This window comes from Apteryx mantelli, chromosome 14 (genome assembly GCF_036417845.1).
Source record: "Apteryx mantelli isolate bAptMan1 chromosome 14, bAptMan1.hap1, whole genome shotgun sequence".
Lineage (NCBI taxonomy): Eukaryota > Metazoa > Chordata > Aves > Apterygiformes > Apterygidae > Apteryx > Apteryx mantelli.
The window spans coordinates 19,216,832-19,236,259 of NC_089991.1; the positions used below are offsets into that span (position 1 = coordinate 19,216,832).

The 19,428-nt window shown below is 36.7% G+C and overlaps 1 protein-coding gene across 1 annotated transcript in view; it reads right to left on the reverse strand.

Moving 5' to 3' along the window:
• The window catches only part of LCP2 (lymphocyte cytosolic protein 2), a 33,014-nt gene extending 13,815 nt beyond the window's left edge, over positions 1–19,199 (reverse strand). Inside the window, exons 1-6 of the mRNA XM_067304939.1 lie at positions 18,938–19,199; positions 15,840–15,902; positions 11,908–11,954; positions 2,469–2,534; positions 1,511–1,542; positions 1–38 (exon numbers count right to left, since the gene is read on the reverse strand). Coding sequence (XP_067161040.1) covers positions 1–38; positions 1,511–1,542; positions 2,469–2,534; positions 11,908–11,954; positions 15,840–15,902; positions 18,938–19,015 — 324 coding nt within the window. The 5' untranslated portion in view covers positions 19,016–19,199. The remainder of the gene's footprint in view (positions 39–1,510; positions 1,543–2,468; positions 2,535–11,907; positions 11,955–15,839; positions 15,903–18,937) is intronic.
• Positions 19,200–19,428: the final 229 nt, after the last annotated feature.

Genomic DNA, 19,428 nt, shown 5'->3' on the forward strand with positions numbered 1-19,428 from the left:
AAATGAAGACCAGTCATCTTCTTCTTCTTGACTGTATCCTGCATAAGGAAACAGCCACAGGCTTCTTAGCATGTACAACTTTAATATATCAAAAAGTAACAAGACAGAAAGGAAGAACACATCCCAAACCACTGCCGAACCACTACGCTCTGTCACAGCAACAAGGTATGCCTTTCAAACAAAGGCAAGCGTTCATGTGTAGCTCTTGAAAGATATTAGATATTAGGAAAAACATTGTGTTTCAAAAATAAGAGTATAGCAATTTTTTATAATGTGATATATGTGCTTTCACTTTGTTTGTCCTAGTGTTCCAGTTTTAAATACCATTTGAAGTAGAATGCTTTGAGAATGAGGTCAGACTTCTTACCTCTTCGTTTAATACTATTATAGCTTTTAAATCAGAAGGTGGATTTCTTTTTAAATTTCAGTAGGCCTGGGGAGAGTGGTAACTTGCAGAAGTTTAAGTGCTCTTGGCCCATTAAGAAAATAATTTTAATGAAAATTAAGTATGAGGCAGGCATCTGGAAACTTGCCTCTAATGTTGGAGGCTGCTAGGAGTAGGGAGAATGGAAATACATAAGCACTGATACTAAGTATCAGGTTAAACAAAGGCAGTAAGGGAATGTGCATGTAAATGTCTCTGCTCTTGCCTTGCGTTACCATCTTTTCTCTTTAAAGAGAAAAGTTTTCTTGCTTCTCCTCCTTTAACTATCTTTTATTCTTTTTGCCACTTTTTTGTGTTCTCTTCACTACCAGCTTCCCCCCCCCCATTTACTCTGCCCTGCTTCTGTTCTTCTAGACTTCTCTCTTTCTTCCTGATTCTTCCTTTCCCTTTTTCTGCCTTGCATACTGTTCTTTACTACTTCTTACCTTTTCTCACACCTAATACAGTCATTCTTATGATGGGAGTGATCCATATGAAATGTGTGCCTGAATTCAGTTAGTCATAGTAGATGAGGGGTGGTTTGGGTTAACCTCCAGCCAGACTAAATATCGGAGGACTTCTCTCTCTCAGATAATTACTGATAAAACTGTTGCACTTAAAGTTTTAAGACAAAAACTTTTATTGAATTCAAGATGTGACCAGTGTTTTTGTTTGATTTGATAATAAAGAAAACCTGGCACACAGAGATCTCTCTCTATATTCACTGTAACCAGAGTGGGCTAGTGTGTTGTTTCCCAGTCTTCTAAAGCTTTGTGATAGGCCGCAGAGGTTGGAAATGTCTGGATCTGAAAGCTGGATCCTCTGTCTGGTGTAAATTCTAATTTAGCTCATTTATCTGCAGTTAATCTTGGAAGTTCGGAAAAGGCTTATTACTCAAGCGGAGTTATTGTTGATACGCTGTTCTAGACCTTAATTGAAGATAAGCGAGAAAACCTAAGCTTATAAGAATTGCTGATATAAGTCATATCAATGACACTGAATGTAAACATTGCAAGGATTAACTTAGTATCTTAATATTTTTAAACAGTATTAGTAGTTATAAACAACTTGCCAGGATGCACTTACCTGGGTTTTCAGGAAACTTTTGTGCTTGGGCCCTGCAACAAAGATACAAACAAATTCATTCATTCCAGCTTTAATAATTAAAATGTTTATGTGTACTAAAATCTGTTGCATGGATAGCTTTAACAGTAAAATGAAATTTATGTAGATGAACTTAACTCTGCCCAAAATGCTAAAAACACGCTACCTGGTATTTCAGATACAGGTTACTAATGCAGCCTAAACTGTCTTGAAAAAGTTTCAAGTCAGTGAGGTAGAGTGTTTGGAAAAAGGGGGACTCGGTAAATAAGCTTACCAGTGGTCCAGTCCTGAAGATAAACACTTTCTTTACTATTTCCTTTGGAGCTGGTGAAAAGTCAAGTCCATAAATACTTGTGGAATTGACGAATATTTTAATGGTTTTCAATTCTAGTTTTGAACTCTTGTTAATGCAAAGGTGTAAAACTATGTTATCAGAGGGTGTAAAATCATGTTATAGGTTAGATCATCATCCTATATGAATACAAATTGTTCTTTTTCTCAAGAACCCACCCAAAAGAATCAATGTTATTGCACTTTTCAATATTTTTCTATTGCAAGAATGTTGCATTCAAAGATATGTATAAGTTAAGCATTACAAAGAGTAGCATCATAATATATAGGTCTGTAAAATGCACTAACGATGATTCATTGATGTAGTAATTTGTGTCAAGCTTTATAACATTCCTAAAGATTAATTTACTCAAGATGAAAGTTGTTTTAAATTTGTGTTACTTGTTTCTAGACATGGAAGAAGTATACAGGGTGTTCATGGACTCAGGCTTTGCTATTCTTAACAGATAACAGTAACAAGGCAGAATTTTGTTTTATAAACTTTCCAAGTGGTCCATATGACACAGGTATTGTTGATCAAAGGGAAAAGAGTCAAAAAAACCCATACATCTGAAAACATTGAAAAAGAAAGCTGATTTTTTTCACCTACCGTTTTGGAAAGAATGATATCCTTCCTTCATTTCTGTTAATTTCCTGGCTTAATTTACTTATAATTCTGTTTAAAAAAAAAACAAAAATAGTTTTAAAAAAATGAAAAACCCAACCTCCTTGAAACTTGTCAGTCACTTTCTCACCTCCTTTCCTCCCATTTTCTCTCAATTTTTGCTAAATGAAATCTAGTGATTCAGAATTATTATTTACGATGTGGCAAGGATACTTGATTTCTCTACTTATTGTAAAGTTGCAGTATAGTGTATTTAATTGAAAACTAAACCTTTTAAACATAAATAAAAACACACGTAGTTGGATCAAGTTTAAAAATCAACACTAAAAGTAGCAAACCTTACAAGTTTTGGGTGTGGGAGACATCATGCACTAGAACTCTGCTTTAAATAATGTTGATTACATTTGTGCTATTTTGCATGGAAAAAGTAATGTTTCAGGAAGCAGCTTTTTCCAAGCCTATAGTTGCAGAAGCAGGGATTAAACGCACCCTCTGTCTACTCCCTATTCTATTTAATCTCCTTCCCTCTGTAACCAAGATATTCTTAACCTGGAGTGCCTCCAGTACAGAGGATGAAAAGGTTTAGTTTCACATTATATCACGTTTGCAGAGAAAGGCAGAAATATTCAGGGAACATATGAAGACTACAGCTTTGACTAGAAAGATTTTTCCAGGTTGATGTGTTTGTCATCACTCATGTATAGTTTGTGTACAGCAGTGGGGTGAACGGCAATCAGTGAAATACAGTCTTGAGGGAAATTTCAGTCAGGAGCATGCACTCAAGTACTGTACTTTGCTTATGCTGCTATTAATGCTGGCATCCACAGAGCCTGAGAGTGAGGGATTTTATATTCACTGACTTCTGAGAAAGCTCTGAGCATACAAGACACAGTCGTCATTGAGGTAAGCAGAATTAAGGCTGCTGAGAGCAACAGGACTCTGCTCTGCTAGTAATTAAGTTGACATCTACAATTATTTCGTTTCAAAGAAAGTTTTTGTTTCAGAGAAACCATATGATAAGCCATGATCTGATTCTTAATACTGATTATTTCTTTGTGAGGAAAGTCCCACTGAGAAAGTCCCATGACATCCAAAGCAGGTTAGTTGCGCACATCTTGTTAAAAATACCCCATTTTATTTCTAGCTTATATTATTTCAGTCTACCAGACATTGTAACTGTGAAAATAAAAATGTTATAAAAAACAATCAGGAATTGAAGATGTCTGTTTAAGGCAGATTCTAAATTCTGTAAAATCTTAACTTTATTGTTTGTTTGTGCAGAATTTATTCCATAGATCTTAGATCCAGCCAACCAACTTTATAGCAGTATTTTAAAATCTTTCATTATAGCCAGGCAATTGCCAGGTAGTTGGCAATTCATTTTGTTTTTCTTCTTGTTTCATATCTTTTTCTGCTACTTGGCAACAATGATTCCCTAACTTTTTCCAAATGACCTCATTTGTGAATCTCTTTCATGTCTAACTGGGCTCACTCCCTGGGCTGGGACATGAGTAAAGCAAGCTTTGAAGGACTACAATATTAAAAAAAAAAAAAAAAAAAAAAGCCAACAAAAACATACTATTTTTTATCCTGTACCACTGTAAACATCTTGCTCTTATTTTGAATATGCCTTCCCTTGCCCTTGTTACTTTCCTAATACTTAATTTAGTGTAATTCAGATTAAAGACAAATTTAAGGCAGACAGTTGCTCCATTTGATTATAGAAAGTGCTATGGAGGCAGATCATGCTACCAACAAATGTGAGATAACAAGCAATTTCAAATCAGTGTGATGATGCTGTCTGAAAATTATTAAGGTGGATAATTTGAAGTTAAGGACATGTACTCAAGGATCCAGGTATGAAAATAGAAAGGCAGAGGAAGAACTTAATATTTTTAGTTTTTCTTTTTAAAACAGCACTTTGGAGTCTTCTGATTTTGAGCAAATGTTGTCATACTTTCCCCTTTTGGAATAAGAATGTGAACAAATGTTAATAATTTAAGAAGGATTACGGTTGTTTAAATCTGACATCCCTACCCAAGCAAATTCTATAAAGCAAGAAATATGCCAGGTTATAGGTATAGGGCTGGTCTTGCTCTTGTCTCCCATACAACTCTTCCACACTCATCTGCACAAGAATTTCCTTCTGCTGTAGCTGATAAGGAAGTTGCTGTGTCCATTTTTCTCCTGTGGTTCCCTGAATAACACAAATTTTATGCTGAAATACCAGGAAATATTCAGAGGTGTAGACCTGTGCTTTGAGTGAGAAGTAGATTAAGGAACTTGTGTGTGGCTAGTTCTCTATTGTACGAGAGGGAGAGGAAGCATCTTTCATAATGTTGTGTTTATTTTCAGCTAAAGAAGCAAAATAAAAGTCAGGCTACTAATTCTTTTTGTTCAGAACTCCATTAATACGAAAGAGACTTGAGTGTTTGGAAGCTTTCTGGACTAAACCGGGACTGGCTGCAATGAAGATTTACACCAACTGTGAGATTAAGATAGGTTTGAATCTCTGGTTTGAATCATTTTGGGAAAAACTGAAAGGACAAAGTTTGCTCATCTTATCCTGCTGCCAAAAAATTAATCATCTGCTGCTTAAAATACAGTGTCTAATCTTCACTTGAAGGTTATTTAAAATGATTCAAACCAGAGAATATATTAGAAAAAAAGAAAGCAAAGTTTAATATGGTGGCTCTTTACAGGCAATGTCAATACAGAAGATTTGTGCACTGAGCAGCTGAGTCTGATCTCAGTGAGGAAGGAAGTACCAAAACCACACTGCTTTCTGAGTTGTGGGAGTGGATGATAGGACAGGATAAGGCTGTGCAACAGCACTTGCAGAAAATGTTACAGACTTCTCTTTCTCTTTCTGCCTCCTCCACCAGACACTTAGCTTAAAACTGTCAGGAAGTTGAAAAGAAAAAAAAAAAAGCAACAGCCCAAAACAGTACTCCAAAACTGGCTTTTGTTTGCTTAAAGGCAAACATGGTTCTACATGTATAGGGACAAAGGAGTTAAGATAGGTGAGAGAAATGCAAGGCAAAGTCCTCTAGGACCAGGAGATCACATATCTTGAACACTGTCAAGAGCATAGTTTGGGATTAAGCCTCCTTTGTTTTGGCCTTTGAGAAAAGTCTGTTGGGTAGATGCAACACTGACTGAATTTCAGTTAAGTTCTAAATCTAACATTCTTCTCTAGCATCCCACCCTAGAGAGCATGTGTGCATACAAATTCACCAATGCCCCGGGCATGTTTTGTTGAAAGCGCTCTAAAATATCTTGCAGAATTCATATTTGGTATCTTCAAGTATGAACTTTTATAATGCTCTATGACTACCAGAAGTGATAATGAGCAAGAAGAAAACAACCGTGTGTGTCCCTTAAGCTGTATATTGGCCTTTTGTTTCACTAGATTTATTAACAAAATGTTGATTACGTTCTCATGATTAGATATGAGTTCCATTTTGCACTTAAGACAGATATTCAATGTCTGCTCTGTGTAAAATATACACCATATCCCCTCTCCATTCTGCCAATATACCATTTATTCTTTAAAGATGTTGCGTGTTGTTTGTGAAGTTTCAGGTGTTCATTAACCAAGGGCTATTAAAATTAACTTAAATGGATCTTTTATAAAATGTAGCAGGTATAAGAGTAATATGAATGAGCTCAGCAAAAGATATAACACTGTGGTTTTTAACATCTTTTCATGTTACAAAAATGCCAAGTGTTAAGCATAGTGTATGTTTGAAGAAAACAGGTGCACCTGAGCAAAGCTATTAATACCTGGAATAATTGCTAGGTCAACTTCTATGCTATCTCTTATTTAGGATGACAGCCACATTTATGGTGACCCAACCTCTAAAGCTAATGTTCATGCAACAAATATTTATTTTAATTTCACAATAGAAAAAAGGAGAAAAAATATGTGATAGGTATTTTTACCAATAGATTACTTAGCCCAAATGTGGCTGCTCCTTAAAGGTTTGCAGCAGTGTGGTAACTCTGGGGGTAATAGATGAACATCTCCTTGGCTAGAACATCTCCTGGATCACCACTAAATTTGTGGAGGACTGAGGTAGGGATAATCCTTCATGGTCTGGAACCTGGGGACTAGGTTCTACCACATGTAATCATGTAATATCAGGTCTTCAAACATATTTCATCAGTGCCATATTAGATCTACATCCAGCAGAATAGATATGCATATTTCTTTTCATAGAATGGCAACTGTTCTTAAATTCTTAAGATATTCTTAGTATTCTTAAAAGTTAATTTTTACCAAGTGATTTAAAGCTGGTATTCTGTATGTTCAAATCATAGAAATATTATGTGATAGCATTTTCTTCTGATTTAGTTAGGATTTAGTTAGACTGTTTAGTTAGGATTAGGAACTTGCATACAGAATGTTTCTTATGATGGACTTCAGGATGATGATATAGTTTCATACAAAGATCTACAAAATCATAATTAGATAGTGATTGTCCTAAAAATATATATATTACTGAGTCTGAAAAATGAGTTATTGCTATAAATAAATAGTTACCTATAGAAAAGGTACCGTACAACTGCCTTGTATCACCTGCTTTGGAAGGGACACATAGAAAACCATGAGCTTTTCTTAAAATCAGTTCACACTGATTTGTTTATCTCAGATACCTAAACACTTTTAAACATATTGTGATGCTATCCAGTGTGATTTTGGATGAAACCATTTCAGGTGTAGTCAAGGTTGCTTAGATGCTGTAATTGGCTACTTCTTACCTGAATGTGTGGTTTCTGATTTGTTTATATGAAACCTTAACTCTGAACTTCAGGTTGCTATGATGGTTAATTTAATAAAAAAAAAATAAATAAAAATAACACCTCCCACCCTCAAACTTTCATCACTCTTATGGTTGTGCACCTGTGTTACCAATATTATCGTATCCACTGTCACTGTTGATTCTGTATTTATTTACATGAGACTGTTCATATGTTTATGCAATTACAATATCAAACTGAATATATGAGATCTTCACTGTGGCTCCAGTTCATCAAATCACTTGAAGCAGATGCCTGAAGTTCAGCACGTGTTTAAGTGCTGCCTTCTGAACTGAAGCCTTAAGATAGTCAAAGAATCTCTCTTCGTTCCCACTGTCCCCCTGCCACCCAGAGCATTTCGGCTGGCAAAGACCAAGTGGCTTTTTCCACCTCCTCTCTCCTCTAAAGGAATAGGAAAAAGTTAGGTAGTGAGTGGAGCTGAACTCTGCCTTGCCCGCCTGGGGCCTGAGCTGGACCTACTGTATACGTAAGTGGGAATGAAGGAAAAGGTTGCATGTTAAATCAAAATATGGCATTAAGCAAAGGTAATTTTCTAAACTTCTCCCTAAGATTACTTTAATAGCAACATGTGCAAGGGGTCTTAGGGCTTCAAAGAGTGACATCATCATCACAGTAGATATTCTGAATGAGTGTATAAACTTTGTATTTATCAGAAGAAGCCACAGACGGTATAATAGTGTCAAATTTGAGTTTTTTTTTTTTTTTTAAGGCCTAGATGCTGTAAGGGAAGGAGGGCATGTGGGTTTCCAGTCATCTAATGCTCTGTTTGGCACAACTTTTGATATAGCTCAGAGGTGAAGGCAACTTTGATCATTTCAACTACGCTGATGAAATCAGTCTTCATTCAGTCTTCATTTTCCAGCCTCATCAAGATACAATGCCTCAGTGGACATGCGGCATAGATTTCTTTACCCATGCCAGTAAAGATCACCTTGTGTATGAGTCCTTAGCATCACTGGCAGAGTCTGGCAGGTCTACAAGAAAATCAAGTGGTGACCACCCACAAGGATGGGAATCATTACAGAGGTAAATGGTAAACTGTAGAGCTTACTTTATGATCCCTCAATAAATCTGTGTGTGGCCTGTGCAGGTGCAGGGAATCCTGTGCAGACTTACTTTCCATTAACCCTTTTCTCTGTACAACATTAGCCAGACTAAAATTTGCAGGATTGTCCTGATGCCTCAGTCATTTATGTATGGGGCAGGCCCCAGCTCTGCTGTAGCATCACTTCTGCTAATGGAGAATTTTTTAAATTCTTTGAATGTGATATTGGAAATGACAGATGAGCAATTTATAATGTATCAATGTGTAGTATAGTAACACATATTAACCATCATGGTGCAGTATTACTTCTTATATAAACAATGTAAATTTTTGGCAAAGTTTTCAGTAAAGAGTTCCACCTTTTTAATAGAGAGTTCTGAAGATTTTATAAAGTATTTTAATTTTCAAAATAGTATTTTAATGCTTTTCTGTTTTTTAAAAATTAGCTACAAGAAGATTCATGCAGGTGTGCAACTGTAACATGACTGCTGGAGGTTAAGCTTCAAAATCATAATTCTGTTAAAATAAAATTGTGTTTCTTATTAGTTTCAGTAAGTGAGCCCTCATACTTTGTAATGACAACTGTGATCCACTTAGACCCTGCAGAATTCCTGTGAAAGTCGCAGAACCATCGCCAAGCAGTGGCACGGTTATATTCAAAACTTGATCAGTAGATTTCCTCAAATATATATATTTTGTAAAGCCACATACTCCTCTCAGGTGGCTTGTATGGATATAGGCTGTGGTTAGCAACCTTGTACAGTTGCAAGCGCTGGGTTCTGTTCTCAGCCCATGTAGGTCATCGTAACCTTGCTAGAGTTGCTGGGTAACAATATGGCTTGTATATGTGCTTTTTATTCATTCCATTGAACAATGCTGTCACTGTGAAACTTATTATTAACGGAGGCCTTTTTACAGAATATGCTCAGATTTCAGCACTGTGATTAAGTAGACCAGGCACTATAATTACAATATATTGATATGTATTTCTGCTTGTAGAAAAACTCCTCCTACTAGGAGAGGTTTGCATTATTGTTTGCATTGTAAAAGTTTAAGGAATGATTGTGTTCTAATAGAAACCAACAGCAAGCACTTTTCATTTTGCTGAGAGCAAGGAGGTTCCAAAGTACTGAAATCAATGTTAAAAAGAGCAATAGTCCCTTATTCTGTTTTTTAAATGGCAACCAGATCTGTTCCCTATTAAAGCTCTAAATTCTTCCGTTAACCAGTGGCATATATGGAGGATCCCACATCACACTGACCTTTTCTCATACATATTCGCAGCATACTAGGGCATTATTTCCTTGTCGGTAAGTGTGGAGAAAGCTGAGAACAAGTGCACTAGAGGTACTTTTGGCTGATATAAGTAGTATAGATACATAACTCAAGGAAGAACTTGGTCCTATCCCTCCTGTAGTTTGACTACTACTGCTTCTTTTGTTGATCGTGCTGATGTGAAACTGTGATATTAAAATTGTGGAATATTCAAAATACTTCCATGTAGCCTTTCACTATCCTTAAATAAATGGCTATTTGAGCTATGCACACAAAACTGTATTTCTAATTGATGTTCTTTTCTAATTATTTCATTATTTGTTCTAGTCTACTAGGTGAGTTATAAATAGGTAAGAAGGATCAGCTGAAGGAGCTTAATTTCTATGGACAAAAAAATGAAATAAGAACAAAGGCTATGTGATGAGTATAAAACCTTTTAGTTCTACAACTTTTGTTCAGATTTATTAATTTTACTCATTTATTGAGTTCTCCAAGTGGTGCACTGAGCTTCACGGTTCTTTTCAAGTTCTTGATTTAGGACCTTGCTGAGAAGCCCAAAAGATTGTACTAGGCATGGCTGTTCACTTTCTACTAGAGTGTTATGAGGCAAGTGGACCATGAAAATGTAATTTTCAAAAAAATTTTTGAGATACCAATGGATTAGAACAGGAGCTAAGAGCAACTCCACATTGTTTAATTTGATTTTTAACTGTTCACCTATGATATTAATGTCTTGTCTGTGCATGTTTTTAAGATGTTCCACTGACCACTTCTGATTTATGAACTTTAAAGAAAATCACTAAAGGTTCTCAAAATTAAAAGTTAAAACAAGAAGAACACAAGTCAATTTTGCCAAAAGACTGTGAAAGAGGGAAAAATAATCAGAGAATTACAGACAATGTATTTAACAATATGGTAATGTCAGTTTGTCACAGACAACCTAGTTTAACTCTGGTCCCTCACAGTCTCAATAACCACAATTAAATGTGGCTGTTAACTGATAGTAAGTTCAGAAATGTCAACAATAACATTTGGGCCATCTACTGTCACAACACACCACAAATCCCCATTTTCAGGAATTTTATTCCATGAAAATACTGATATGATCTTAAGAAACACATCATGTCCAAGGCTTTCAAGTTCAAGTCTCTGCAGATATGATCCAAAGAGAGGTATTTTCTTCCCTCTAAGCTAGCCACCAGCTTAACTTTGAGCACACGACCATGATAGACCACACAGGTATTTCAGAATTTTTCAGTATTTTTAGCTTCACCAACACATCTTACACAAGTTCTGATACTTCAGAGAAAGACAAGCAGACTGTGTCTCCCTATCGAGATCAAGATATGCAGAGAGGGAAGGAGCCTGGAACTGGGAAATGAGCAACAAGGAAACAGCAATGCTGAAACAGCTTGAGTTCCTGTCCCATTGTTTAGAAGGCCATGAAGACCTCCATGTATCTCATGGTTAGAAACCTTCTAACTTGCAGCTTAAATACATGCTACAAGATTCACAGCAAAATAAAATCCATCTTTCACCATGAAACATTAGAAAAAGCTAATTTCTCTGTTACTCTGTTAACTTAATGGGAATGTTGTTCTTCATGAATAACTTGCTATGAAATTATGAAAACTATTCAGATTAGTTCAAAACTTTTTCGAGGCCTAACCCACAGGTACCATGGAAGCTATTTAACATGGAATCAGAAGTTCGAGTCTGATTTCTTTTTAATGCCTACCTAAAGAGAAAAGCATGTGATGAAAAATGCTGGAACTCTTTAACTCTTGTATACATAGCTGACATTTTTTTCCTTTGAGTGAAAGTCAACAGTTAAGCATTGAACAGTTAAATTTTACTCTGATATAATACTCCCAAAATAGGTTAGCCTTGGTTTAGCTGCTGTCAGTCAAAGAAGAATTTGAATAGGAATGAGGTAAGACCACTTCTTTTGAACATCCCCAGACAGTTCTTTTGTATTGTATCATTGTGCTTGAGCAGCCATGACAACACTCCTTTGTTTTTATTTAAGAACATCCTTCTTTTTCTCCCAGCAAGGTATAATAAGTAGGTCTGTAACTAATTGTTACCAAAAGGCCCCAGACAAGAAGGAGTCTCAAAGGGAGGGGGAATGGGGGGAACTGTTACCAGCTCGGACAAGAAGGAGTCTCAACAGGAGCCTCAGACAATCAGTTCAAATAATTTGTCTGATGTTTACTATCAGTTTTCACTGCAGACCAATTAAGATAATTTTTAATGTAAAATCTGTTTGGATTTACTTACGGCACTCTGAGTTTGGGAAATTTCTGAATATCATTTTCAGACATGTTCTGAAAAGGAAACAGATGGTATATATTAAAAATTGTCCACAGAGCAACCTGTGACTTACAGCAGTTTGCATATTCAAAAGCATATTCAAAAACATGTCATGATTTTTCAACTGATAGGAATGTAAAGTATGTAGAAAAGTAATACAAGAAAACAGTCTGCCTGTCCCATGGACTACTGGTAAATAAAACTTAACAGATGTGAACCCATTTTATTAAAAAGTCCTCTATAAATTTTTCTCTCAGTTTTGCTGAAAGTTGGCTTTCACTTTATGTTGCTGTCAGTTATATTCAGCTAGCTAGGACATTAATAAACATTATGTGTATTTGTTTACACAAATTGCTTCAACAAAGTAGTTAATCGTGTCTAACTTGAAAGAAGTATTCTGTAGCTAGGATGATTTAAGGATATATGGTAAGAATGATCTGTAAGGAGAAGTGATATCTTAGACCTGCTCTTACCACAGGAGAGCTGGGTAAATTGATGTATTTACAGGCATATGAATTGTTCTTCTAGGATTAGTTTGAAATTAATGGGACTCTGTGCAAAGTTAAAGTCAAGCCTTTTGCATTCCTGAATTGGGTTCTAATCCAATTCTTTATTGGTGTTATATTGTTACACCAACCTACAGGCAAGGTTAAAATCCATCCCTGCTCTGAGTCTGCCTCTCAAAAGAGCTCCCCTGCAATGCCCTCCCCCCCCCCCACAGGTTTTCAGAGATACTTAAGCTAAAGTGGGAAAACAGTATAACAAAAAATCCCCAGAATATTTTTAATTGAAGAGTCTTCTATTTTTTTCCCCTCTTTTCTTTCTCATGCTTTCTGGATATTGGTTTTCACTGTGCATTGCCATCAGCTGTATTTATCTAGCATGTAGGATAATGTATCTTTTATGGATTTATTATTAAAGATGTCTTGAGATATTGTAACTCATCTCAGTAGACAATGTCACACCATTTATGGAGAGCTACCCCCCGATGAGATCCTGTCCTAACTATTATGCAAGTGAGCTCAACAGAACATACATGGTCTGCTTGTAATCATGATTAATGACTACAGAACTCTTCCTGGAAATTTTGGAATTATACTTCTCTCAGTAAATGCTAAAAGAATATTTCAAATGCTTTTTTTTAAACCTTTGTAATTTTAAAAGCAACTTGTGAGGGAACTGTTGTTTGTAAAGCACTGTTCCTGGTAGGGAAGGCAAACTTTTACAGTAGACTCTGATTTTAGGCTATTTTGTTTCACGCTTTTTAGTATTGCTAAAAATCTGGTATTTAAGTGACTTCAGAAACTTCAGGCTAAATATACTTGAATTTCTTCATGTCTTTGTGATGAAATCATGCAAAATTGTGCTTGGTCATGAAGTTTCTGTGTAAAACTATCAGCTTTTAAATAGTGGCATGATTTGCTAGAGCAGAGGAGAGCTCTGTGATAAGAACCGTCTCTGTATCATCGCATCGCAGCGCATGTCATGTGACGTGTCCTAGTGGAGGTTTTGCACAAGCTGAACCGTTAGCTGCTGTGACAACACCCTTCGCACAACCCCAAGGGTGCCACAGCTGTGGTGCTGCTGGAGGACTCCCTGGACTTCAGAGAGTAGCCTTGGCAGCCTAGCAAAGCTTAAACACGGACAAATGGTCAAGGCAAAAGCTCATGTGCTTTTTACTTTTAAAAAAATCTTTCTAGAAATGGGGGTTTTCTTCTCCTTTCTGCCATAAAATAGCAATTGCATTGCAGATTGGTCCTGAGGACGTGAGCCGAGGCATGCTAAGTGTTGAGAGCTTTATGGCTGCTCTGGCAAAAACAGTGGGCCTCTCCCCTGTTGTGTGCTGTTGGGTGACTCCAAGCTTAGATCAGATCAGTGCCCTGTGGAAATTTTGAGGAAGTGTTTTGTTTAGTTAATCACCAGCTTTGCAAAGCCTCTTTGGAACATGGAGGACAGTCTGGTTCTTTCTGTCTTTCTCACTGCCAGCAATAAGAAGTTTCTAATTACACAGTGGTTCACAATGGTATCAATGATTTCCAGGACAGAACAAATCCAAGCTGTGTTTTCGAGCGCTATTTTGCCCCTGGGAGTACTCACAGGAGGAAAACACTGTAAAAATGTACTGCCTTTATGGAAATGCCCTGCAGTATTTACTGAAGAATCTTAGTTTTTTCTAAAGACTCTTTAAACTTCTCTCTAGAATTCTGTTCTGGTGATAAACCTGACAAATGTTATGGGTTTAAACTCTCCTAAAAAGGCCACGTCACTCTATTAAATCTTAGAGAATTTTATTAGATTAAGTTATGTGGAATCCCTCTGGTTTTATTCCTACTACATTTCAACTGGACTTTCATTGTGGTAGGCAGCAGAAACAGAAATGTGACTTTGAAACTAGGAAGCTATTCTGTTGAATAGAACAGTACTATTTTTGCAGGCAGGTTCACCATAGAGATCTAACAGTGATATAAAACCTGCAAACACTGAATCTTAACTGTTCATTGTGTCCAAAGGTAATTTGGCAGTTTCCAGTCACTTAAAGATGGCAAAAGATATTTCCCAGAAACATCATTCGTATAGAGAAGCAATTTTTTTTTTCAAGATTGCTTTGCACTCTGGAATAATGCACTTAAATTCTCCTATTGTTCTATTTCATGGGCGAACATTTTTTGCATTATAAAATTGTCAAGTAGGTCAAAAGCTTAAAAACATCTGTCTCAGCAGACTTGAGCAGCTGCCTACTTAATAGAAAAGCATCCTCTGAATCTGCTAGGATGTTTTTGAAGAAATGCTGCACTCTAAGCTATGTATTTATAGAAACACTCGGGAAACAATACAGAAATTCAAAAAAATCACTTAGGAATTTCACTGCTATTGCTATTGTTATTTGTACCTCACACACTTCCAGGGTTTCATAATGTTTCCACAGCCAGAACTCCCCCTCCAGCCACAGATTCTCAGTGCTTGAGTTAAGGAAAATCTCTTAGTGGTTAGTGTAATAAATCCTATGACATACTGAATAATTCTGACACCATCCAGTAGGAGGGGGAGGTAATCCCCCAGGATTATCTGTTCCTACTAGAGATGTTGAAAAAATTTTGTGCTTCATTTCTATGAAATGTCAAAAAACTTGATACATTAGGACAAGTAAATAAGAAATAAGAGGGCTTTAAAAGAAATGCGCACAGATTTATCCACTGTGACTAATAAGGCAGCTAATCAAAATGTGGACTTTTGGGAAAATCAAATAGAATAAATAATAAACTTGGAAATAAAATAGAAATTAAAAAAATGAAATAATAATTAAAACCTTTACACATCTTTATGGATGTATACTTAAGACCTGAAAACAGCGGCTATATAAATGGGAATTGTCAGCTTTTCTAAAGTTAAGCCAAGTCACTGGTACAGCCTGGACCATGCATACTACCTTCCCTATAGCAATATTGATTTAAATCCAGTGGGACTTTGCTAACTATTTTTGATGCTATTACAGTTCATTGCTTGTGTGTTGCTGCAGAAGAAATCTTATTCTAACTCTAGAGGCATGAAATAGTGACTTCAGCAGAAGACCACTTGTTGTGGCCTTGTCCACTTCTTCTTTGGTAGGAGAGCAGAACTGATAAATGTGAGGTTTTTCTAGTTAATATTTGAAAACAAGCATTTCCTATAAAGAAAGAGATGAATTCAGGGCAACATTATGGCTTCATAGCTTCCCTGTCCGTTTAAAAGATACTAAAATACATACATATTAAACAACATTCTTGGGTTCCCAGCATTCCATATTCTATCCGTATCCAGATATTTAGACCTGATTAACCATCTAGAAGCTAAATGCTGATCCAAAGGAAGGAAAGGTCAGAACAATGACCCCATTTAAAGAATTTTATAACTCTACTTACCAAAAACCTTTGTCCATTTATACTGTGCTTTCTCACGACTTTCTCACAATCTTTGTACTTTAACTGCCAAAGAAAGGAAGATGATTATTGCACACTTAATTATAGGAATGGGCTAAGGCACTTATCCACATGGCTAGCTTTGAGTAGATGCTTCAAATTAGCCTCGTGTATGAGACAGCCTACTGTGTCTTGTCTGTCCTAGGGATCACATTAGTGAACAATATATTTTTTAATCTTCATTGGAATAAACTCATAAAAACAGACAGATCTGCAGTTCATGACCCCACTTAGATGCTATAACTTCATATTTTTCTGTATCCTGGACTGTCAAAATGGTTCATTTTGGTCTGTAAACATGGATTTTTAAGACAAAGATCCTTCAGTGTATTTTCACACATTTAGGAACATTAAAGTTCCTGGTTCTACCAGGATAAAATTTAAATGTAAATTGAGGGACTCGCAGAAATAAAATAAAATATAATAGCCACATTTGGAAGGACATGACTTTTAAATATTTCCAGTGGGTGCCTTAAGTTTTAGATTTGAACTGAAGTAACATCCTGTGAGAAAATAGCTTATCTTTTAGATCTCTAAAGGATTAAATAAATTAATTATAAAGGCTACAAGGCATTTCTTTTGTTTCAAGTAGGTAAGTCCATGGCAGAAGAAACCCCAAGAGCAGGCAAAGTGACTTTTTGGAGAACTTTTTATTCTCAAAATGAAAGAATGGCTGCAGTCTTGCCTGGGACTTCAGCTAGTCAAAGTTATACAGCCAAAAGATCCTGGGCTGCTGGGAGATCTCCTCTACAGTAGAGAAAGTCTTAAAGGGAATATGATGTCCTTTCTTCATTCTTTTTATTCTAGTCCATTTTAAGGAGTACAATTAAATCTTGTAACTAGTTGTTGTTTGAGACCAGATCCCCAAAGCGTTTGAACAGCTGAGAGTTTATGGGAGCTGCCTTCAGTTACTCATATACAGAAACAGACCTAACTCTGTTAAACATTTTCAAATGCAGATTAAAACTTTTGTGCCGACTGAAGATTTAAACCTCTAAATAATGACTCTTTCATATAATGAATACTATTACGATATTGCCAGCACAATCCTGACTGTAGCAGCGAGCAACTGCTAACTAGACTTGACAAAGATCTTAACTCCCACTGCCCTATGTCATGACCAGTCACTTCGTTAGGTGACGGTGGAAGTGAATGTGATTGACACCTTTGAAAATCATCCCTCAATTATCTCAGTTTAGCAGGAAAAGAATTGCTCATCCCTCTTGGAACTGAATCCTAAACATGTGGCTGCAGGATACTTCCCAGGCAAAAGATAGCAGTCAGATGAAAATAAAACATTGCTAAGGTATAATACTAAACCCTTTAATTCTATGTGTGAGGGAAATTGTATGGGTTAATTTGGGGAGAAGGATCTGGTCACCTAGCCCAGACTTGTCTAACTTAGGTTGACATCATTGTCTGACAGATTTCCTGTGAGACTTTGAGCAGCTTTTCTTGGCCCTGATTCACCCCTCTGTATCCTGGGGAGTCTCTGTGGATCAATAGAGGGGAGATACTCAAAAGCTCGTGTTCCAGGGTCCGTTTAATTACGACAGAACTTATAGTTAATTCCTGTATCGCTGTTGGGCAAATCACTGGCAACTCTTTCAGGAAGCCATTTCATTTGTCTGTCTCTTGGAAATAGTGATCCAAACCACCATGCCCCAGTGCCGTCATGTTTTTCTTATTCATCTGAAGTTGGTTGCTGATAATGAGCTCATCTGCTCTATCTCCATTTCTTTGTTTCACTTTACTGTGCGTGCCGCTAACCACTGTGCTTGGAAGTAAAGGTTTGCAGATAGCTGGCAGTTTCACGTCTCTGGAGATTTTGCAAACACTGACTTTGTGTTTTATCTGTTTGTCTTTGTTGCCTAGTTTTGCATTCTAGTTTCAAACTTACCCCAACTCCCCAAAGAAAACTCTATGAAAACTGTTGAAACCATGAATTTTGCATGATTTCAATAGCAAACCCTAAAGTGTTCCTGTTTTTTTCAAGACTAGTCTGATAGCCCACTTGAAAATGAAACAGGTATGCTGGCATTGCTTGAAAATGTTCCCAAATCTTTTGATTGATCTGAATGTTAAATTCCAAGCTGACAGTTTGGGATTTGGGGAGGAACATATTCTGTTGTGAGGGAGATAGGCAAGGCACCATCTCTGAGGTGAACGGAAAAATGAGGAATTTGTAGAGAACATATAGAAATGAAATTTCAGTAAAACTGGGTCAGTTGCACATTCCTGAGTAATTACAATGGTGTCAGCATTGCTGCGTAGAGGATTGACACTGAATTGCCATATTACCCTTGAAAGTATTTCTTAAGTGTGGAAAATCCTCCACCTTGTAAAATGAAATTTAGAAATGGTCACCAGTGAAAGAAGTAAAGTCCCTAGCTGGCCACCCAAGGTAATTTCAGAAAAAGTGACAGTGAGGGGAGAAAAAGGGTGGCTAGGAACCTTGTTGAAAGCTCTCTCTTAAGCAGGGGAGAAGGGAGGAACTGAGCCATGAGTTTTGTCCAGGAAGTTTTCAAGCAGAAAAGTAGAACCACAAGGCAAAAGGTTTCAAACTGACCCTTTTTTTCGGGAGTGAACAGGAGTTCACGTATCCCCATCTGTGAAGTTCCTGGCTGAGTTCATAGGGATGCCTTGATTAGCAAAGACACTCAGAATCTCATTTGTGAACACTGAGCAATTTGAAACATCTCATTTCTGAAAATCATTGAAGAAGACCTAGAAAGCTTGTAATCTTTACACCTTAATGTATTTTACAGCTCTTAATATATGGTATATCAACAGTTGTTATAGTAATGTGTGCATTTTCTCTGAAAAAACGTCAGTTTCTCTTACAGTTAATTTAAAATACACTTTCAAGATTCATTTATAGGTTTCGCTACCAAGTTTAGCTCAGTTTCTTAATTGGTAGTGATTTGGGGTTTTATTTTTGCAACAAACTTTTTCTGTTATAAAAATATCTATATTTAGCATAAACATTTTGCAGTAGTTTGTTCCTCTGTCATACAAAGACAAAACACAGTTAAACTCACCGTCTTAAAATATTCTGCTAAGTCATCTGGGTTCCACGTAACCACGTCTGAACGATAGGGAATGTTTCTCAAATCCATTGTGAGTTTTCTCTTGCAGGCAGTTAGAGACCATTCATGCCAGTAGTGTCGATGAAACAGCCATATATCCCGTGTGTGTGATCACCTCCAGCGAGTCCAGTATCCCTTTGCCTAGTAAATGCCCAGCTCCTTCTTTTAGCAGTCTTTTTATTTCAGAATCACGTTGCTAGCACATCCAAGAGAGATACTGCTTCCTCTAATACAAAATGGTCTCTTCTCAGAAAAGTTGTCAGCTAGTCAGCCTTACCACTTCCTTTGTCTGTATATAAATAAGTAAACAAGGAAGCACAGCAACCTGGTGAAAATGCTCTGCCTGCTACATACAAGTAAGCTCCTCTGGACCCTCTCTGCTTGTAATTACATCACAACAGTCTTTGCATATTTGTATACTATATCCAGTATAAAAATATTGG